The sequence below is a fragment of the Phalacrocorax carbo genome, chromosome 12 (assembly GCF_963921805.1).
Source record: "Phalacrocorax carbo chromosome 12, bPhaCar2.1, whole genome shotgun sequence".
In the NCBI taxonomy this organism is placed as follows: Eukaryota; Metazoa; Chordata; class Aves; order Suliformes; family Phalacrocoracidae; genus Phalacrocorax; species Phalacrocorax carbo.
In genome coordinates this window covers 5,625,637-5,649,857 of record NC_087524.1, presented here as the reverse complement: position 1 = coordinate 5,649,857, position 24,221 = coordinate 5,625,637, and the positions used below count along the sequence as shown (strand labels likewise).

Here is a 24,221-nt window from a genome sequence, read left to right as displayed (position 1 = left end):
CCTCAAATGTCTAACACGAATCTCACAGGTTTAAGCGAAGTACACTAGATGCAAGATAAAACAAAAAGCATGATAGGATATGCAACACACTCAGACTAGGGCACTCAAAAACCTGAGCAAGGGTTGGTTTGTATTGTTTGAATCTCATTTTTAAATCACCGTAGTTCAGCTTCTGTTTTTTTAAATAAGTTAAAGGGGAAAAAAACAAAACCAACCAACCAACCAAACCCAAACCAAAAACAAACACACACCACAGAAAGCATTCAGCAGGCTTAACCAGTTGCAAAGTTCAGGAAGAATCTTATGGAAGGAACAATCTACCCATGCCCATATATCTAGAGTACTGTATGCAAAGGGACAGCATAACAGAACAGTCCCCTTGTTGTACTCAGTTTCTGAAAAGAGTAATTTTCTTGTTCTTATCACTGTCACGAAAAAAACCTAAAGCACAAGTATGTACAAGATAGCAATTTTTCTTCATACACTATGTTATGCTACAATTAACAAAGAGGGGTGTAACATTCTACTGCGCAAACTGAAACCTTCGTTGTAATATGCCCCCAAAATTCCTGGAACAATGTTTCCACATGCTGGTTACTACAAGATAATCCTCTTACTGAATAAAATTTAAAATCCTCGGACAAGAAGCAGCAATATCCATAGAAAATGTAACACAAGTTTTGTCTTAGTAAGTGTTATTTCTCTTGAACCCTCTTTGTCTTTTAAAAGTAAAGGAGAGAATGAGTTCACTGGCATAATTAAGCTTTCTTTTAATATTCCTGTTCTGGAATCGAAGTGTAACTTGGATGTAAAAAAAAAAATCCATTCCTGTGATAGATTAGTAACTTGATTATACAGGATCTATATTCTTCCCTCAGAACAATAATTTTAGCCGACTTTCCTATTTGTTTCTTTTAAATTCCTTTTAAATATCTGCTTTGTTAATATTTAAGCAGGTCAGGGGTTACAGTACTGCACTATGGTATCTTTTTGAAGAGAAAATATGAAAGCTAACATATAGCTTATATCCTAAATAGGGGTGGGGAAGTATTTTTCAGTCAGATTAGCCTCCTGCTCTGGTTTACTATACAGCTGTAGCAGAGCTGAGCTGGCACAACCAGCACTGGCAGAAGAGCAAAAGGGCAGGACTGCTGCTTTTGCCACAATGATAGTTTATTCCAGCTTTAAACTTTACTGAGATTACAGTCTTAGAGGCTGGAAGGAGTGAGTTCAGAAGAGGACACAGCCTACAAATAAAATTTAATTATCCTTTATTAACATATGTATGCTATATTTTAGGTATACTACTATAGCAGCAAATCCCGGGAGGTCCTACTTTGTTCTAAAACTTCCCAAGGAGCTGTGCACATGGATGCATGTGGAAAAAGGGGAGAAAAAAATTGTAGCATCAAAGGCAAGGCTATCCAGTGCAGGTTTGCTAGAATGTAGGATCTTTCTAACCTTTTAAAGGGTGTACAAACCTGCAACATAGTTTCGAGAAGAAATTAGTCCTATGTTGGACACAGGAAGATCAATTTAATCAAAACCCTTTACCTAGGCAATTATCACACTTCCCACTATAGTACTTGAACAAGCTAAATCAAGTAAAGGAAATTTAGACACAACAGATTTTTATGAGTGTGTTGTGGCATGTGCCTAATTATAACGTATCCTGACTACAGACTTGGTAGTGTGAATGATAAAATGAGTAAGTCAGGGCTAACATTCTAACTCCTAAGTAAAAGGGCTACAGCCATTTTTCTTAGTAGCTTTCATTTCGGTAGTAACTCATTATACTCAGCAGATTTGAAAATTGTTTCCTAAATTCAGCATTTTGTTCCAAAAAGCCTGGTGCTTCTGCACACACACAGGATGATGTTTCCTTATTTCTCAGCGTGAACAGGTTCTCCTGGTTTTGTGAACCGATACTGTTCCACCTCCTGGATTTGCCTTTTGGATTGTTTCCACAGGCCATCGATCTACTGCCAAACAATCCCAACAATGGAAATAATTCATAAGGGTCCTTAGTAGCACATGCAAACTTTGCAAGGAAGTTCTGGGACTATGACCATGAATGGAAATCAAAATATAAACTACAGAATGATAAAGAATAAAAAACTTGGAAAAGCAGTCTGAAAATACAGCAAGCCCAGAAAATCTGCTGGGATCTTCTAGAGAAGACAAAGATCCTAAGACCTACTTAGATAAACTACATTATGGATAAAAGAGAAATCTCCTGCTACAAGGCAGTGCTTTGGCTACACAGCAGTCATTAAGTTAGCAAAAGACTAAGTCCAGCCTGCCCGTGTTGGATTGTACTTCTGCTGTGTATAGACAGCGCTCCTTCCTCGTTAGCTTCTAGTGTATATGGCAGCATATTTCAGTTCTTACAATACTCTAGTCTTGAAAGAAAGAAAAAAACAACTCAGTGGTAACAGCTCAGAGAAGATACAGGTCCCCGAACTGTAAATCCCAGCCCTCGGCTGTTATCTATACATTCATCCATGACAGACATCCTTGAAGTGTGGATGTTCAGCATAGTGAAAAACTGCAAACACATATGCAGGATCAGATTTCTGAAGGATCAAAGTTAAATGGACCTCCAGTTGAAGTTGGGTCTCAACTTTCTACCTTCTAATATCTTACTTGTAAGGCTGATTTAAAATGTCACAAAATACAGTGTCTATAATCTGTCTGCTAATTTAAAAAAAAAAACAAACCACAAAGCAAAACAACCAAGTAACTTTGCCAAAAAATAACTGCAGAGTCAAGACACTAAAATAAAATTATAAAATACAATAATTTGCATTTTACACTTTTGTGCATATGTATTATGCTAGTCTTTAATTACACAATCATCATAATTTTTCAGAGGTCTCCAGTCTCCATCCAACACATATAATGAACCAGCTCCAGGAATGAATCAAAACAGTGCTTTGAAGAGGTCTGTTTATCTCTAGGACAGATGCCTGTTGCTTATTCCAGGATTACACCAGGCTGAGGTGTAATCAAGTGTGTCAACAAATTCTAGGAGTGGAACACATTCTTGAAATTAAGGGTTGTCTTAATTATGAAACAAAGATTAGAGTACCTGAAGTATGTAATTGACAACTGTGTCATTTGAAATCAGAACTTTTACCCTTTGTCATACCCTGTCACGTGGTATGCTTCGTCTTGCCCCCTTCAGACTCAGAGCATAGGCATGTGAGGGCAAGGCATACCTAGCATTACTTCAGTTCCCCCCCAAGAGATACTAGTAAAGACATGGTTTGTGTAAGAGGGAAAGATAAAGAATATATGACTACATTATGGATGACAAAGCCAAGACCAGATCTATAGCTGGCACCATAATAGGTGTTAAGTGGACATTAACACTGCCTGGCTTCCTCTCTACCTCTTTCAGCTTAAACAGGTAGCCCGAAGTATTTGGAAGTAATGAACCAAGGAAGGAAATGACCAATAACTCCTGTGGCAGAGACATGGAGAATACACATCTTGCACCAGAAACTGAAGCTGTATCTTTTTCTTCTGTCTCTGCAGAGGATGATGGCAGCAGAGACATTTGACCATTAATTGATTAAATTACAAAGTTTTACCCTGAGAAGGCATGTCGGGAATCTAACACATAGTCCAGCTATTGTCCATACTCAAAATCCTTAACCATGTATTTATGCATGTTTTGAATCCTTGTCGGCATGGTCATCTGCATCTGTAGCATAAATACACTTTGAGCTGAGAGATACCCCTGATCTGCCTATTTTTTAGTATGCCAGCAGCAAAACTTCAGGTACCTAGAGCCTTCCAAAGATACATTTCCCTGTGTCTATATATTTCAGTCCATCTGCTAACTGACTTCCTATTAAGCTTCCACGTTTCCTATATTCTGAAAAATATCCCAGTTTCAGTAATACATTTCAGTGTTCCATGTTTTTATGCTGCCCTAGATTTTCAAGCTTCCTGCACCAGTATGTGGCACAACGCAGCACAACTCTGCCGAGCAACAAGATGGCCTCCACTCACTGAACTATTAACTGCTTCCAGGATACCAAAACTGCAGTTATGCTCACAGAAGTCTCAGTACTTTTTACTTACTAGATTCTGGGACATTACATGTAGTATTTGGATCAGAAGGAAGAGGTGAGATCCTGGGGAGCAGCTAAAATTCTTCTGGCTTAAACAACTTTCCTGTCAATGCAAACTTCTTCACTGTGGTCACTGCTGTGTTTCATTCTTCTGTGCCTGACATAAGCCTGGATTTGGCTGCACAGGGTTGCTAAGCATTGCCAACTAAAGCTGAAGTCAATGGAAGCACAGCTTTGAATAAATACAGGGTAAAATGCCAGCACTGTTTTAAACTGGGCTCCCTCACTCTGTTCTAGCACCTGAAGCAGGGGTTATTATTAAGCACTCAAGGAAAACAAGTTTGTCTCGCTCCACTATCCCAATCCCAAGCAGCAAGAACAGCAACTGCAAAAAAAGTATTATGGAAGTTTGGCTTGGGACATGCTCAATCTGCCATATTGTGCACATCAATGATCACATACAGCAAGCTCTAAATCCTGAGCAGTCTTTAGCTCCTAGCAGCTTCAGCTGTGATGCAATCCCACTTCCATTCTCAGCAAAGGTTTCAAAAAATAATAATCTTTCAAAAGATAGGAAATCTGAGGAATGTGGTCACGTGGTAAAGTAAAATTATCACTTTGCAAAAGAATCAAAAAACTGTAAATAGCAAGTGTTACTTCCTTTGCAGCCTGGTGCTGGAATCCTGCCAATTACAACATGACTGACAACACAGATGCATGCAGAACTAGAATAACGAGAAATTTCAGTAATTTTAGCCTTATATTGGATTTTGTAAAAATATAAAATAAAACAAACAGGAAAGCATAAAATGTAGCTAGGAGGGAAAAACAGGGTAAATTTGTCTATGCCCATGATAAAGAACGTTACAACAGAGCTACTAGTACAAAGTCTTAATGGAATTTTATTTTAATTCCACTTTCTTTTTTAATCTTTCCAGTTAATTTTGGACAGTATTAAACTAAGCCGGATTTATTATGTTCCTTTACTGGAACAAAAAGGGGAATGTTTTCTTATGTTATTATTGCTCTTGGAATACCCAACAGAAGAAACACATTGAATTTTCATACATTTGTCTTTTCTCACTACCAACTGAAGCACATTTTGTTTTCATAGGTGTTCAGAAGTTCACTGGGTAAAAGGTGAATTTTTTTAAGCTTGTTCAAAAAGCTTCTAAGAAAAATAATGAAGTTTAATACAAGTATAAAACTATATCTAATTGTATATAGATTATGGAAGCATTTCCATATAATTTGAACAATGACATTTCAGAACGGTAGTTAATGATATTTAATCATCTTGTGTGTGTTATAGAAACTTTTAGAGCTAACATGCAAGAACTCAGATTGAATCCAAAAGCCTTGAAAACTTTACCTACTCACGCAATTTTTCCACAAAGAAAGGTAACAGTTGTATCCAAACTTTACCCCCTTACAAATTCTGTGTTCTAAAATGCTACAAGACGACTAAAATCTTTCAGTTAAATGTTTGCAATTTTTAATTCCAATGAACTAAAAAGCACAGGAACAGGAAGAGATACAACATGCATTATATAGAATTCTATTATTCAGTTTAAAGGTGACTTTACTTTGCAGTTCAGATGAGGTGGGGATTTTTTTGGTCGGTTGGTTTTTGTTTTGGTCTGGATTTTGGTGGGGTTTTGTTTATTTGGTTTTGTTTTGTTTTAAACCCAATACATGCTGAAAATATATATTAAAATGTTCAGGCTTTATAGCTATAAGACTTGGCATCATAATCACTTAAACAGAATATCCTGACAAGTTACTGAATATTCAGTATTTGCTTGCGAACCATGGGTAAGAAAGTAATAAAATTTACCCTGCCTTTTCCTAAATAGACTTGGTAGCTACAGGACAGACAGAGGAATACATTAACTGTTTTTCCCTGGTTTAGACAATTCATGTTCTGGAGTTGCAGGGAACAAACCACCATATGGCCCTACTGGATACCATATAACCATATGAACCATACATATATATATATGATATGCAGTCTTTATATATCATATACCATATAAATATATAAAATTATCTTGTTAGATATTACGTCGTTCACTTCTTTCATCAGAGCCTTACTAATGCTTACATGGTCACTAATGTTATCTCTCTACCTCAGATTCAAAGAGAGTAAACCACCTAGTCAAATGCTGAAATCACTTAACCTAATGCTCCAGTAGGGAATATTGTTTATTACCAAACAGAAATATAATACACTTTATATTTCAAACATCTTCCTTTTGCCATCAAAACAACTAGACAATGTGTTTAATTGTCTAATTAAACACGACAACCCCCACAACAACCAAAAAATCAAAAGAATCTACAAACCAGCTGTTATTCTTACACCCATTACACTACTGTAGGGAATGATCTGCAGACATTACAACTGACTGAGCACTCACTGACAGGATTTATATTTAGTCATATTTTGTTCAATGTGATGCTTTAGATAAAAATCTGCTCATCAGTCCTGCTGCCAAATGCATCTCAAAAAGCTGATGTATCCACTTTCCATTATAGTTGCTGATTCCAGTAACAAACAGTTCTAACACTTGTAAAATATAGGATTAAAGTAGTTACACCCAAGATGATCATCAATTCACAAAAACAATCAAGTGGAAAAAAAAAAGATGTCAGCAGTAGAATTTACAAGGCCATTCATTATACCCTTGAGCTATTAAAATGACATAATTTAACTGGTTCATTGGCCTGCTGTGCAAGAGTTCGACACTGCTAAGTTACCTTTGGGCTTCTACCACTCTGTTTAGTAGAAAGATGCCTGTGTCCCATACCAAGGAAAAACTGACATTGACCTAAGAACACCTTACAGCTAAATCAGCACAAGTGGAAACCTCAAATCACAAGTTGAAAGCACTACAAAGATGCAAAGACTGCAAACAGGAGAAGGGAGTATTGGGGATGCTACAGCATGAAAGAATCTGAATAATCACGCTTCACAGTCTGGACCACGTAATGTAAAAGACAGTAGAGACATATTGTCTCGGTCTGTCTCATGATATTATAGGATAATGAGACAAAACAGGAGATAGAAAAGAATAAAAGTAGTAACTGTCAAACAGATGTCTGAGCACCGTTGCTCAGTAGCGTAATTTACTACAGCCACCTGAGTAAAGGAATCTCAAGGATTTCTCTGAAACAGAAACATTGGTTTTGTGTATAGTTACTGATCATCAGTGACACGGGATATATTGGTAAGGATTTAAAAAAAGAAGTTGTAACATTTTTTGTGACATTTTCACCTACCGATTTGGAGAACTACCTTTAGAGAGGATAGTAATTTTGCTATTTCAATGCCAATATAGCCCTTTACTTCTAAAAGGAAACTAAGAAAATATAAGTATAGTGGGAAGAGTTGTTCAGTAAGCTGGAGGGAGTGGGGTCATTTTCCAATATTTATGCACAGGCCTAATCCAGGCCACAAACACTCTCAATGAAAAACAGCTCCCAGAGAAGACAAGGTGACCTTTTCAGTGTAATGTCACTTTTGCATCCAGCAGCATTTAACCTATTAGCAGCCTTACACTTTTAATTACTAAAATTACTCATGTAAGTTGTTCGAGTCCTAACTTCATAATATTTCAACATGATTAATATGCATGACAAATTGTGGCAGAAGAATTTGAAACCTACTTCAAGGAGGTACATACAAAAATCCACTCTGCCACCTTCTTCCTAAAAGGGATTGAGAATAGATAAGCAGCAGATGCTCTCCATCCTGGGACTCTTATCGAGGACAAAATCTAACACAGAATCCCAAGCTGTCACAGTCACCTTCTCATAAGGGACAGAAGACTACAGACTCTCTCAAGCTGTGCACCTACTTCTAAACAGGAGTTGAGGACCCCTGTATAGCCACTGGGATACGAGGCAATCCTCTTCCAAAATATTACTATGTTAGAAATTTTAATATAAGAATATTTGCTATTAACTATTTGACTGTCTTAAAAGTTATCAAAGGCTGCATATATGCAACTGAACAGGTGGGAAACAGCAGAGTAGCAATCCAGAAACCACTCATAGCATCAAACTCAACTTAAAGGAAGGAAGGAAAAAAAAAATCCCAGCCCAAAATTGTTTTAATTAGAAGTAACTCTTCAAATAAATTATATGCAAGCAATTCCATTTCAGATAAAATTTTGTAAACAAAGGAGGAATCATCCCACGTATGAAAAATTTCCGTTTAATAACAAATTCAAAATTAATATATTAAATATATCATCTTATATAATAAATATATTAAAATACTAACTGAATCACACTACGCGTACTTGCATCTTTCACTACCCAAGGGGCTTAAAGGCATACTGGGTACGAGGAAAAGGACAACTCTCCCATGTACAAGGTGCCTGAATACTTATATTAAAACCCTGAAAAATAACCAGAATAGGTTAGAATATAGAATATAATAGAGAAGAAGCCATAAACATTTTTGTGTTGTCAGTTAGGGGTTACACTTTCAAATTACTGCTGCACATTTGGATTTCATGAATTAAAATGATTAAGAAATCATATACAGGATACAGAAGTACCTGTATGAACAGGCAGTTAACAAGAAGGAAACCTTCTTTTATGTTAACTCCTCACAGAAACTGGAAGAGATACTCATAGGAGCAAGAAAACGCTTTCCTTTTACATTGTAAGAGCTAAACTGATTTAGCACAGGGCAAATTTAGTAAAGATTGCTCCAGACAGGGCCAATGCCTTGAGATAAAAGCCTACTTGATTTGCAACAGAATTTTCCTTTTTTGTACAAGGTAATAAAGATTGACATGCACCTTAAGAAATGTTGCTATAAGGAAACAACCAGTATGTTCAAGCCAGTAAGTGCATTCAGGGAAACTGTAACAAGCCCAGCATGAATACGATGGACAAATGTCTAGGAAAAAGTCTAGCAAGACTGATAAAAGAATTAAACAAAAACATATCAGAAGTCAGTAGAACTGACTTCACATACAGAGAGGAATATCAGGTAAACAAGGGTCAAAACAGTAAAGACAGATAGAGACAAAGCAATATCAGCTATCCAATTCAATAACAGACATCAGGTGCATGTGAACACTGTAATCAAAAAGAGCCAGAATTGGTAAGGCACAGTTAATGGGACAACTAAAGCTAGTCCAAGTAAGAATGTCAGTACTGTGTATACCTGACCAATAAAAAATAAAATGTAAGAACTGCAATAACTGAAGCAGGATATGAAACTATAGATGACAAACAATGGTTTTAGGTTTTATGACTGAAATTAAAGGAGGTCTTCTCTTTAAGAAATAACCAGCAGAGATAATGTAGCAACATACTTTAATGATGCAATATCCTGGAAAGTATTATTTCTGGTTCTTAAAAAAATATGCTACGGCTGATCTAACAAGGACTTCAATATAGCATTTCATATGATGCTACAAGCAAAGTAACTATATAAATATGTTAATTAGTGCAACTGAGGTAAGAAAGAATGACAAAAAGGGAGAGAAGTGATAGTGCTAAACAGAAATCTGCTAACGAAAAGTTACTAATAGAGTTTCTTAAAGGCAAATCTTCAAGACCAATTTTATCCATAATGTTGGTTATTAAAGTAGGAACACACTAATAATATTTTAAAGTTATCATCAACACAAAGGAGATCAGCTCATCATACAGAAAGCATTGAATTAATTTGAAGAACTGCAGCAAGACAGGATGATATTTAATAGCACTAACTACAAGGCCATGACCTCAAGGACTCAATTTTCACTATAAACTGGGACCTCATCTACCAGAAAAAAAAAAAAAGACAAAGGAAGAAGAAAGGCAAGAGTTTATTGGTTAATTTCTGGACAAATATAAACCATGAGTATAAATGTTACGTGTGAAAAGGCAAACGAAATTGCAGGCTGTATGAACAATGATACTTCTAGTTGGGTTGCCTTTTGCATCTATCCATATCTGTATTCACAAAAGAGCTGTTTTCATTGTATTTGTTCTTTTAAGTTATTTCCCTTCCTCTACACACCCAACAGAGCCAATGACTGAGCTGTACTTTGAAACATTGACCAGTCCAAGTTTATAGTCAAACAAGGCCAGTATCCAAGCAAAATAGCAAGAAGACTTCCCAGTTTCTCTAGGAAGTGAAGACGTCCAAAACTGTAAAATCTACTACAATCCACTCTCAAGCAGTTTTAAATGGTGCACACATCAGTTACTTCTCCCTTGCATAACGAGAAAAAAAATGTTAAGTAATCTCCTATTTCTACATTTCAAAACCATGTCAGAAGGATGTGCTCCTGTTCAGACAAGGGAGGTAAGACTGTCTGCAGAAACGTGCATCAAAACATTACTCAAACTCTGCTGACAATTAATGCTGATTTTATTACTCAGAAGTCACAGGTACAGCTTCACTTATTAGCAGCTAAAAGCAGCAGAAGCCACCAAGCTGAAATGTCAAACCCAGCCTAAAGTTTGCAAGATTTTATTTGCAGAAATTCTCATCCACAGAAAGTGAACAGGTATATTGTCATCTTGGATTACCATATATGAAAATACCACAACTTCACTTTCATTTTGTATTATAGAAATCCTACTTTTTCTTATCCCTGACTTTGTTTCCTCCCCCTCTTGTTCTGCCTCAGTCTTCCTACTGCAGTTAGCTGCTGCTTAGGGCTTTGTGAGTTTTAAGAAAAGCCCTTTCTGTTACTGTGAGGGGTCCCACTGTTTTCAATTATTTTTTTTTTAAATGACACAGGAACACACAATATGATCCTAGAAACAATACATGAGTAAGAGCATTATTTAACGAGATGATATATTTGGTCAGACTGTTAGGGTAATCATAATTTTAAAAAGTATCTTTCATAGTAGTTTAAAGAAAATTTCAAAACCACAAAGTATGTTCCAAACATTTGACAGACTTGGCTATTACACATCTTAATGGCTACTAAGCATATCAATAGATGGTATTAGATTTGGTTACAAGCTATCTGTTAATGTGCCGGACTCTGACAATCAGTTAATACATTAATCATTTATTAACCCTTTACAAATGTACAGTCACTGTAAAGGTCATGTAATAAATGGCAGTAACACTAGCTACCTACATGTTAATTCATTAGTGCTTTTAACAAATCCCCTTCACAAAGTAAAATACTGCATTAAAGGATCTGCCTAAAACAAGCTCTGAGCAGTGCTCTGGAAAACACTTCCTTGTGAGACCACAGGCAACATGGGAGTTTAATATATTAGATTTAAGCATTCTGAAGTACGATCTGTTGACTGCTGTAAGGTCATATAACATTTCATGATTGTCTGTCACATGTTGCTAGTTCTCCACCTTATTTCCAGCTGCTTAACACATGATAAACTTTACAAAGTTGTTTAGATTTCTACCTTTTACACTCTAGGTATCTGCCTGATAAACTAAGCAGACACAAGCTCTCTCGAACCTCAATTAATACACCACCAGTACAAACAAGAACCGCTCAGAGCAATTCAAGAAGAGCTTGTCATACCTGCATATGAGATTTTAAATTAAGTATTACTGAGCATGAGAAAAAAAATGCATTACTTGAACTAAAGCACAATACTTCCTTATAAACAATTTCCCAGTTAAAATTTTTTCAACTTAACACTGCTTCTTTAACACTTAATTGGATGGTCTGGAAAGACTGATTCGTAAAATTTTTTTTTAGGTTAACAGGAAAGAAACATAAAAATTTGAACATTAGAAATAGAAAAGAAAGAGTGACTGGATGATCGTGGTCATGTCAGTGGAAGGCTGACTTGAAAAACTGAGATGATCTAACATTTTATAGAGCATCTTGCAATGCATTGTTCTTAGATATTCTAATTGAATAGAGCAACTTTGCAAGCCAAGCTAAATATAAATATTTTTTAAAAATACTATTTTAAATATCATCAGAAAAAGCAATTGTACAAATAGGGCATAAAAAATAAATCTAAAATCCATAAAAGAATACCATCCCAGGTGAAAAATATATGTATGAAGGAGAACACTCAGCATACCTGAGCTGAGAAGATACTTGGCACAAGCTCCAAAACTATTCACCCATTCCATGCCTTGTTGTTTAAAATGCTTTCAGGATAAGAACTGTTCATTATACACATCGTATGATGTGTAAGTAAAATTAAATGGCATTTCACAGACAGATGCCAGTGAGAAAGTTGTAGTAAATCATGATGATTACTGATTTTACCAGCAAGGTAAAATCTGGAAACAAAAAATTGTCAATTTGGTTTAAAGCTTGTATGTATTTTGTTTTAATAATAAGGATAAAGGCACAAGAAATCTGAGGTTAGCAGGAGCGATAAGCATCCAGGAAACGTTTTAGGATTTTAAGAAAGACTTTGTAAATGAAAACCCTGCAATTCACAGTTCAACATACATGCCACTGCAGCAAGCATTTAGAACACACATATAAATATATAAAAATAACTTTTTTCATGATGACCATATAAAATACCACTAAAACATACAAATAACTACTAAAAACTTTTAAAATTAGAGAAATAACTTTAAAAACATAACTAAATTTTAAAAATAACAAAAAAAGAGGAAAAAATATAATTACCTTGGTAGTTCTAGTTCCTGTTCCTATGTTTAGTTTATCTACACATACAGTATAAATAAACTAGACAGCAGTGATAATGGTATAGTGACAATTTAAATTTTATCCTCCAAAACCAAGTCAAAATCACTGGGTTGGCCTTGTTATTTCTTATCAGGTAGGAATTACACACATGATCATTCAAGACAACATGGCAACTCCTTCCTTTTATCCTCCCCCCGCCCCCGGACAACTAACAAACAGCAGTAAGGGCCTGAAACATTTCCATCGCTTCAAGCAGAATGAAGTAGCAACTTCCAAGGAGGAACAGGGAATTTTCATTTAATCCAAAAGAATATTTTACCATTCACATGTTCTAAAATAAAACATTTGTTATGTTTAACTTTTAGCAACTTTCACTGCAGCCATCACTCCAAAGACTTCCTTTGGGAAATAAACCTTACTCACAAAAAAAGCCTTTACCACTGAGAACAAAACTAAGAAAGCTTCAGTGGGTGATTTGCTTTGTTTTGAAGAGCAATTCTTATATATAGAAGAGATTAATTCAGAAACTTAATACATTATAGAGAGCATCACTTTCTAAAGTTGCCTGACATTTCTCATTAAAAGGTCAGCTATAAGTTGCTTACAGTGTTGCCAAAAATAACTTTTTAGGGTGAATCTTTTTAAGATGAGCACCTCTCACAATAATTCTTCCATGTAGGAAAGATTAAGTTCACTGGAACATCCACTTACAATTATGACATAAAAGAAAATTACATAGATATAAAAATGTCCACGTTAAAGACATAATGCTTTTCTCATTTTATGTCAGAAGTGTTTTTCTGTCAATTTGTGTGAAAATCCATCCCAAGCCACACATTCTGGAAGCTGGGTGTGGGGACAGGGAAAAAAAATCAGCTCAGCATGTTCAGACTAAATTATCACTTGATTAAGATTTCTAAACCTCTAAAATTTAGAACTTCTAGCTAATATCTCTAAAAATATTCCATTCTCCCTGAATTTGTTTAAACCTACTTAAACCTCCTCATGCTGTTAAGTTTGCAGAGGATTAATTCCCAGCAAGTAAGTGAACACGGTTCAGCTTATAATTACAACAGTTTATTGGGCCTTCCCCTGTAACTTGAAGCTTTGACATAGAAAGTGGAACACAGAAGGCCAACTCAAATGAGAAGCCTCAGTAGAAAAAGGGATCAAAAAGCAGGAACAGAAAGAAGTAGAAGGGAAGTTTGAAAGGAGTGGAGTTGAACAGTTCAAGGCTGCATGAAACAAAGGGGCCATGCCCACAAAATCTTGCTCCACCCAAACGTGAAACCCATTGACATTATTGTGCTCTGTACACCTTACTTTCATTACCTTTGTGAAACCAAGAACAATCTGTAGAGTTGATCAGAAGACTTCAACTTGGCTGATGAATCATGTGAAGGTCATCATCCTAATGTGTAACAGAATTTGTGGTTTTGCTTAAGTATTTTACTTAAGCTCTAGGAATTTGCAATTCTTGCAAATTTTGCAAAGCCATACACAAAAAAAAGTTAGGAAGTGCAGGAGTAAGACTGCCTGTGCAATTTAAATTCTACAATTTTCATGGATAAACTATAGCTAAGCTTCAAAACCATTTTTCCAACCAAACCCCATCTCATCCAGTGCCTATCAGTGATGCTTTTGAATAATTAAGAGGTTTGTTTATAGAAGTTCTGTGTTGTTTCTTGCAGAATTTGGAAGATGTACAGAGAATGACACAGTTGAAGGAAAAGTGGCTCTCAGCTACAGAAGTTAAATATTTTGCTTCTTCTCTCTTCCATGATGAAAAGTTATTATTTCCTGAATAATTGGTATAACAAACTAAAACTTTTCACAAGTGACAGTTTGTTTTCTTTTGGTGCCTAATTTGAGATTCACACAACCACCAAACTTAGAGACAGTCAATGGATGTTCTGTTTTCAAAGAGCTACATATGCTAAATATTTCAGAAAAAACCACAACTTTTTAGTCTTCTCAGATTGAACGTTGAGAAGAAAATTATTTCCCCAAACTCTGTGCCTCTTACGTACATCTGTAGAATGGAGATCACACCACTGCTTCTCCTAACACTGTTGTGACAAAGCAGACCAATATCTATCCTGATCAGCACAGCACTTCTCTTCTATAAGATCTTAGAAAAAATTGACAATTTCACCTTCGGGATGAGTTTCAAAAGCATGCAATAGAGAGACAAAGCCACATTAAACAATGAGGAATACGAAGGTATCAGCTGTTTTACAGATGCTACTGGGAAGCTATAGGAAAAGACAGAATCATATAATTGAAACTTATCAAGATGAAAATCTTGACCAAGTCTGAAGATACACAAGTAGTTTCTACAACATTTCACGACTTGCATTTTTTAAATTCTAAAATTTGCAAGTAATAATAAAAAGGTTACACAAATTAAGAACTATTTCTATATACAAAAACAGTACATTCATCTGAGACACCTGCTTATTATTGGTATGTACAATATTCTAATAACTGCTTAAAAGCCAACGCTTTTGCACTTCTCGTAAATTTCTACTAAATGCAACAGAGGAAAATTTTAAAAAGAAGAAAAAGAAGAAGAAATAATGAAACAAAACATGGTAATGGTACCCTAAATTTAGTTACAGAATGTATAAAATGTCACAATAGCCTAAAAACATGCTCTGACATACTTGTTAGAAAATGAGAATGGAAAGCTATTACATTGCAACTTGCATAGCTGATGAAAAAAATAGGTTTAGTTTAAGTATGAAAAAGAGGCAAATTATCTCAAGAACAGGAAAAGCTACTTTCTCGATGTAGTTCTAAAGCAGGTGTTACTGAAAATTAATTACAATTGATTTTTGGAGAAAATAAACTGCTATACATACACAGTTGTAGATTACAGATGTAAATACATATATATTTTGCTTACATGTATACACAAAATACTAATATTACTAGGAATGGAAAATTTCCCTAAATCTTTGAAATGTGCATAGTTTATCTCTCATACTACATGTTCCACCTACTCTTGTTGCAGCCTGGGGGGGGGGACAGGAATCTCTAAACACATGTGGACACTTAGGAAGTTTCCCTACAGAAGGGAAGTTATTCGCACACACAGCACCAGAAGGAGTCCAAAGGGAAATTTTGCTGACCTTATGCTGACTAAACAGGAATTAGAAAACTCTGTTTCCTGCCCTTTCTGAAATTTTATTTCTAGCCCACCATACCTAATACATAGGTTGAGATGAGAAATGGTAAGAACTACTTCAGGCAGCATCTTGTGAAACTAAGCACTTAACTGGGCTTGCAATAAGCTAGAAGGGCACAGTAGTCTGATTACCCCTGAGAGAAGGCAGTAACTTCCACCTACTTCTATTGTTCCTCTCATTTGAAGATCATACAGATTTCTTTACCTAGCTCTTGATATCTTCTGACAGGAAAAACACTATTTTTCTGAAGACATGGAGTACGAGTAAACAATCCGCTTTCATGCCTAAAGAATATGGTGCTCCATTTTCAGCAGTTAATTGCAACCTACAATTACAGATTAAAAGCTTTCAATATTGATTTCTGAGAATTCTGATGACAGAGTGGGGAGGGGGAAATAGGGACAAGAAAGAGAATAGAGATACTTTTTCTATCTAAAGTCTGCTAACTACCATTATACTACAGGTCTTGAACAGACCTTTTTCCTTAAATAAATTATTACATGTTACTATGATAAAAGCAAAATCAAAATCAAAGCAGCATGCTTATTTTGGGAAAAAACAGTGAAGTCTGTAAAGGCCTTTATTTCCTGTGGGAGTTCATGCCACGTTTTGGAATCATGTTTTGATTAAATTTCTAGGACAAGCATCTTCTATTTATGAATAGTATTTTCAAACTTGTAACACTATCTCAAGTGATCAGAAGGAAAAAGAAAACAAATAAAGGCCAGAGAGCTTTAGAGCCTCTCTCAAAGGTGATGACCTTTGACTGGAAAGTTTTGGTATGTTTTTCTCTTCAGCCTAATTTAAAAGTTTTTGAAAGCACAGTAGCCTACCCAGTCCAAGCAAATTCAGATGTACATGGTTTAAGATCATTATATAACTTCAAATAAGCAGTGCTATCTTTTAGCTTCCCTTTGCTATGCTTCAGCCAGAAATCACTCATGAGTGACCTTAATGAACGGAAAGCTATTTCATCAACAGCTAAGAAATGGGTGTTCATCATCCACTCAGCAAACTCATATTTTCTTCTTGAAAATCACCTGTAAGAGGAAAACATTAGTTTTCCAGGTCTCTATTCCTCTTACAGTCAATTCACAAGAGCAGCCTCTAGGCAAAAAAATGAAAACTGGAGAAGATGATCCAAGAAGGTAAATATCAAAATAAACTGCCATGCCTTTCACCTTCCCTTCTACCTTACCTCCCAAAGGAAAGACAGACAACTCCATTAAAGATTTTAATCTTTATAACAAAAATATTGATTCATTGTTCTATATTAATACCTTTAATGTTTTTAAAGAAGTCCTGCCTATATGTGAAATTTCTCAGAATATCAACCGCATACTGGACTCACACCTTCACTAACTTTGAGGGCTTATCTATGATTCAGTTGGTTACTTAAAATCAAGACAATAATCAGTAAGTAATTAGCGCTCAAATCATTGTACTTTAAATATGAAACAGTCATGCTGCTTCTTCTGCACTGTTACTGTTTTTTAATTATTTTGAAAACACAGACATTTAGAAAATCCATCAAATTTAATATCTAACAAAAATTGTAAAATACTTCACAACTGCTAAGGCTAGAATGTCATTTATTGCTTGTATCTGTTACAGTGGAAGACTATGGAGATACCTTAAGATGTGTTCTCACATTTTAATATTCAGAATCAGGCTAGTTATTGTGCTAGTTAATAGTAACAACAGAAGCATGTAAGGAAGGAGGGAAAAAAAAAAAGGTGGACTAAGTTACTTCCACAATTAGGTCCTTTTTTTTCTAAGAAAAATTAAGATTAGACTACACATTAAGAAATAGTTTTTAAGACACCAGTAATGTTACTAAGTCTGGTTACTTACTAAACTGCCAGAAGCCAGAGCCCAGAATGTCAAATTTAGAATAAAGCAATACAGTGTTCTAAAAATTAATTTTCAAACAGACTTATTGCATACAACTATTTCTGGTTGAAAAAAAATGTAGATTTAAACAGACTTTAAAGTTACAGATGCTGGAGTGCATTAGCCAGTAAAACACCTTTACTTATAAATATAAAACTGTATTTGTTACACTCAGTAGTGTTCCAATACTTGAACTCATGTTAATTCAATAATTTTTAATATAAGCACACACACATATATATCTCCTAATATGCATTTCAGGTTGCTGTAGCGTTAAGAAACAGTACTATAAAAAATAAGCAACAGCCAAATCATTGCCTGTGAAGCACTTAACACAAGCATTATAAAACTGAATTTAACAGTGTACTTAATATTCTTTTCCCTAGGACTTGGCAAAAATTACTCTGTGTTAGTTTACTGCATATGTGTGTATACATGTGATTTGTTTTTAATATCAATCTGTATTGGCATGGAGAAAGCTAAGTGTAGGCTAATAGCACAGGCTCGAAGAACTTCAAATGTTTAAAGAAAGCAGCTTCTTAAGGAGCTGTCTATTAATCATCAACCAAAAGTCACACTAGAATTATAAACATCATACAGTGACCATTCCCTTGCCCTTCATTTCACTCAGCAAACAACTACAGTGTTTAGTACAACACATGATAAAGTACTTGTGCCTGCTAATGTATTACTAATTAGTGTATCTATAGTTAAATGTATAAATGTACATTTATACAAACATGTATTTATATACAAATTCACTGCATGTTTGGATTTGCATTTTGTTTAAGTATGAAATATTGAAGTTATATATAATTTCTAAATTTAGCTTATAATTTTATCTGGGTCCACACTAATTCCTATTGAAATCAACGAGGAAAAAAATCAAACACCAAAACACCCACCACCACACCCCTTCTCAGCCTCCCTGCAAAAGATAGCATGTTAAAACTCTCTTTATCCACAATAAATACCACCTTATTTATTTCTGCTAGAGAAGTATTTATCAGCAAAGCTGCCAAGAATTACTTGATGTTTGCGCCAGAATCTTCAACAGCACCAAACTGCTATGCATTTTTTAAATCTAAAACTTGTGATTGCACATTTTTTATTGTTTCTAAAGAACATTACTCAGAAAGCAGCAAAACCTGAACAGTTCCTGGGTAATTTTTATTGTATTGCTGCTATTAAACATCCACAGGGAAGACCTCCTTTATTAGGATACTGGTCTCCAAACATTTAATTCCTTCTCTATCTTCTCCACCATAAGGAGAATTTCTTAGCTATGCTTCCAAGGGTCTATTTCAGGCACTATCAATCCTCCTAACCCCACAAGCTGTGTCCCAATATCTTCACATTGCCAAAAGCCGAAAGAAATACACTATTTACCTGAGAGAAGTGAAGGAAAAGAGAATCTGTGAGCAACTCAGAAGCATGAGATGATAATTCAAGCCCCATCACTCTGCTGTAAAAAAGAAGTGAACTCTTGCCCATGTCCCAGGGACAATCACTTATTGCCAGGCTCAAATGCCAGAAAAGGGGATCACCTAGGATAATGGCACAATACTACTGCTTGTCACATGAAGTCCTCACAACAGAGGACTTTCGCCTGAACCACTCAGAAGCCGAAGAATACTCAGAAGAACAAACTGGTCACATTTCTATATTTCATATCTGGCCTTGTTCCACATCTATTCCTGTGATCTTATCTCCAACTCTTAGTCACTACATTACGTTTCATCCCAGACCAACTGCTTCTTTCTTTTCCCTTTCAACTATCAGCTTTGTATCTTCAAATTTTTTTTATGCAGTGCAATCAATTTTCCTCAGTAAGTCTATGAAAACAGCCTCTTTCAAAGCATTTTTAGTTGCCTTTCAACACCAATCACAAGGCAGATGCCAACGGAATTCCTACCAATTGATATTTTAAATGTTCTGATATGTTCTGCAGTACAGCTCCTTGGGACAGATGAAGATTCATTTTGACATTCAAGGTGCATGACTGTATTACTCAAAGTCAGGGATGAAGACATCTAGCATATTGCTTTATATACATGTTCTTAAAAGAAACATTTTCAAATTCAGCATTTTTTTTTCCTATCAGTAACTGTCTATCAGCTGTCCGCAAATATTACATACTCAGAACACAAACCTTGGATATAGAAGCTTTCTGCTTAAAATCTTTGATCACTGCAAAAACCTGGATTAAAAAATAGGTATTATTGATGTTAATTCAACTGGTGAACTTACTCATATTTTCTTTTTACTTAGAACATCTTGAGATTCATATCTTATTAAGGAATTAATATAAACCACAATTTTTAAAAAGTCTTATAATCTCAATGTCAGAGAAAAGAACGGGTTAGCACAAAGAGCTTGCTAATGTGCTTTAACGTTTTGCTAGTAAGTTTACTGAAAGGTGTTTCTGAAGCAGATCAAAAACGCTCAGTTATGAAGGGTGGCAGATGTACACGGATAAACCTGCCAGAATTACTTGATAGTGCTGACAAGCAGAACTTACCATGTCAACTGTGTCAACATATTGCCCAATTTCGGGGGGGGGGGGGAGGGGCAGAGGCAACCAGAAGCCAGGCAGCAAATCTTAAACTCATATGAAATTAATTACACTGATAAAAATGAAATTCAAAGAGTTGCCTTCTATCAATAGTATGGTTTCAATACTACTTTGGCAATTTTTTAAGTATAGGAGCAATCAACATTAACCCAGATTACAATCTTGTATGCAAAATTCAGAGCTTGTATTAAAAAGAGCCTAATAAGAAAAAAAAAATACAAGTTTTCTCAGTCTCTGAAATCAGACTGTTATTCCAGCTGGTGCTGACAGCAGTCTAAGTATTTGCTTTCAGTTGAACTGGAAAATACCAGGTTAAATTCACAGAGAGGAAACCAAGTTTCCAAATTTACATATTGGCTAATACCTTAGCTTTTCAAAACTTTTAAAGTCAAAGGAACTTCTCTTTAAAAACACTTATCTACTTTCTTTCCTAGCTAAATATTCACTATAATGAAGTTGCACGTTCATTAAAGATATATCTCACCCATCAAACCAAGGAAATAAGACTGTTGTTTTCCCTACTAATTAAAATTTACTAGAATTTGTAATTTGTAACATCTTACATATAGACAATTTAAATAAAAGAATAATTGCAAACTGAAACACATTTCCCACTCTTAAAAAATGCCTGGGAGATACATTCGTTAGCTTTTGTGTTGCTGTGCTCATGCAACATCGGAGTTTTACCAGGTATATTATGTCTAGAGTATAATCTTTCTCCAGACTTCAGCACTACAGAGACATTGACCAGCAGTTCACCAGAAGCCACCCCGCCTTCATTTAGGGCAGCCAATAAAAAATTAGCATCTCTCCCTTTAAACAGAATGAAGCAGCAAAATGAAATTTCAGGGCTGACTATAAGGTGCCCTCTTTGAATGGGACTGAAAAGTGCTTAGGATTATATATATTTTACTTAACAATCTCTTAAAGTAAGGGGGGGATTTATTTTTTTGTTTTTTATTTTGTTTCTAATACTAAGTGTCAATCTGGATGCTATTCTTACCATACTGGTTAGTTAAAAATCTTGGAAAGTTCATACTTTATTGAGAAAGCAATTACCTAAAGAGAAAGCATATATGAATGATTTCACTACATTTCAAAACAGAAAATTTCGATTTGTCTGAGACTAAAAAAGCTAACCTAGAGCAAATTTGAAATTCACTTCACCTTGTATAGATGTAACTGCAAGTGCATGCTCTGCTTTTTTCACTTAAAATGGATTTCACACCATGACAGGTTTCGTTCTGCATTAAAATTGCAAATCTTCTATGTGGCCCACTTTCAGCTGCAATTGATCTGCTTTGTCGTCATAGATTAAAAAAACAGTGAAGGGCACTGCAGCTTTAAATATTTCAGAGCTATGTAGCTAGTAAATAGACTCCATTGCAATATGGCTCTGAAGGTCGTGTCCTATTGTCTCTTTTCTCTACAAATATTTTGAACAGCATTAAATGGTTTGTTTTATACAATATCTCCCTGCCATTTCTAAATCACATTAATTTTATTAGGCATTTCCTTACTGAAAAGGACAGATACGCCACGCTTTCAATACACACCCACACTGCTTCTAAATGTGTTCAAAACGTCCGCTGTGACTATAACAGCAGGGTGTACATATCAGACATACACAGCTTTTCATATGTATACCTTATGTGAACAGACTCCCCTCACCATGGCATAAGGACAATTAGTTATTTCAATGGTGATAAAATAATTAACCAGATTTAGGATCAAGAAGCATCTCTGGTTAAAATTAACATGCCAGTTCAAAACCTGACGCCAGCAATTTTCATGTCTCCTGTTTCTCACCTATGGGAGAATATTAAAAAAATTATAACATGCAGCACCAAGAGAATGTAGTCTGACAAACCTGTTTTTCATGAAGGATGGCTACTGCCTTTCAGATGCTAAAAAAGCAAAGCAAAACAGAAAAACCACCACCAAAAATCCCTGTCACATTTAAGAATAAGGTACAGGAAAAATAAGACTGTAAACCTTAAGCCAGAATTTGGAATCTTTGTGTATGCACTCCCTAGGATCAACCCTACTTCTTTCATATAACACAATTATGAGTTAAGGAGATGCTTCTCAGATACAACAGTAACATGAAATACACCCCTGCAAAAAATACAACTTTGTGATAGCTGTCACCATGTAGAAGGTGCATGTAGTCATTTACCTGAAAAGGCAACAGATTGTTGCCATTGTCCGTCCTGAAAGCGTTGTCTTCCATCCAGGATTTGGGGGTTAAGGGTGCAGCCCGTGGGAACTTGGGAGGGGCAATGACATTGCTGGAGAATGGTTTTTTAAGGGGTGAAATGGGATTGAGGGGGGAGGGTACGCCGACCCCCACTCCCACACCGACCCCTACTCCAACTGCCCTTCGAGGGTCCCTACCAGCTTGCAGCCCACCCCAAGGGTTGGAAGGTGTACTCCAAGCTGCATTTTGATGGTTATTCCAGCTGGAGGAGGAAGAAGAGGAGGCAGAGGAGGAAGACGGTTTGCTGGTCATGATGGGCTGATGGCTGTACGCAGCATTTCTCTGGGCGAAAGGTGCCTGATTAGGGCTTACAGGTGACCTCCGCTGCTGCTGCTGCTGCTGAGCTTGCTGCTGCTGCTGCTGATGTTGGTGGTGTTGAGTCTGAGCTAGGCCAATTTGAGGCGAGAAAGTGCCACCAAATACAGGGTTGACGTGGTGTGGAAAATTCTGGAAAAGCATTGTCCCATTGACTGGAGTAATCCCTTGGAAAAAGTTATCATCCACCGTGTTTGTGGTCCCTGTAGACCAGGTGCTGCCAAAGGAGGGAGACAAGGAGGTGCCGGCTGCAGGTTCTTGTTGAGGCTGGTGAAAGCTCAAGCCAGGCAAAATGGGAGACTCCATCTGCATCTTCTCCTTGCTATTTTGGGAAGGAGCCGATGTGCCGATACTAGTCACTGAACTGTTGTCTTCTGGTTTGGGTGTCTCCGACGAGATGGGTGTAGAGGGGGCTTCTGCTGAGTTTGGATCTTGCTGCTGCTGCTGCTGCCGCTGCTGCTGGGGCTGGGCTTTGCTTTTGTCCATCAGTAAATCATCCTGCATGGTTTGCGCAGCTGAAACAGTAGGGGAAAAAAACCACAAAGACAGATTATTAACATTGTCATTCATACCACAAACCAGGCTGTTCTCATCATTTGCCGGCCAAAAATCTCGTCCTATTGCTAGTGCTATGCTACAGCAAGTTGCAAGGCAAACCCGTAATCTTCCCCCTCCCCCATTTAGGAATATGTAACCTTTGATCGTGATAGATTGCCTTTAAAATATTTTTTAAGATGCTTCACCCTTTTTGATGCCTTGTTTCCCTTCAGTCTAAATGAGAGATGTGCTTATAGGGCAGAGATATACAGCAATTTCGCCACGTCTCTTTTCTCTTACACCGGAACTCAGAGCGCTCACCCTGCAATGAGAAACTGATTCTGGTTCCTGTTTTTCCAAGCACCCTCCTCCTCCTCCACCTCCTCCCCCTGGTTATTTGCATACGTCAATAAATACTGCTGCGTCCTTCAGCAAGGTTAAAAAGACACCAGTCTTCACTCGTCTCCACCCCCTTTTCTATTAGGGGACCTTTAAAGGAGCCGGGTACCAATTCTACTTAATTAACAAACACGCTTTCGGTTAATTGCAATTTATCAGAGAGAAAGCACACACAAAATCTCGCCCTGACACGGAGCGGTTCGTTGCTGCAGAGTCGTTTTCCGGCCTTTTTGTGCCGCCCGACTCGCCGCTGGCCGAGGGCACGAGAGGCGATCGCAGTGACCGGGGGGGGGGGGGGAGGACACGACACTCCGGGTACAAAGCCACCGGCGGGGGTTATGTTTGCCT

General features: G+C 36.5%; 1 protein-coding gene across 3 annotated transcripts in view; it reads right to left on the bottom strand.

The window, feature by feature from the left end:
- The window catches only part of CPEB3 (cytoplasmic polyadenylation element binding protein 3), an 88,300-nt gene extending 64,485 nt beyond the window's left edge, over positions 1-23,815 (bottom strand). For 2 of the 3 annotated variants that reach the window (XM_064463840.1, XM_064463842.1), the window contains exons 1-2: positions 23,681-23,789; positions 22,542-23,452 (exon numbers count right to left, since the gene is read on the bottom strand). In XM_064463840.1, the coding sequence (XP_064319910.1) occupies positions 22,542-23,441 (900 nt within the window). In that variant the 5' untranslated portion in view covers positions 23,442-23,452; positions 23,681-23,789. The other variant, XM_064463841.1, reaches the window with a different exon arrangement.
- Positions 23,816-24,221: the final 406 nt, after the last annotated feature.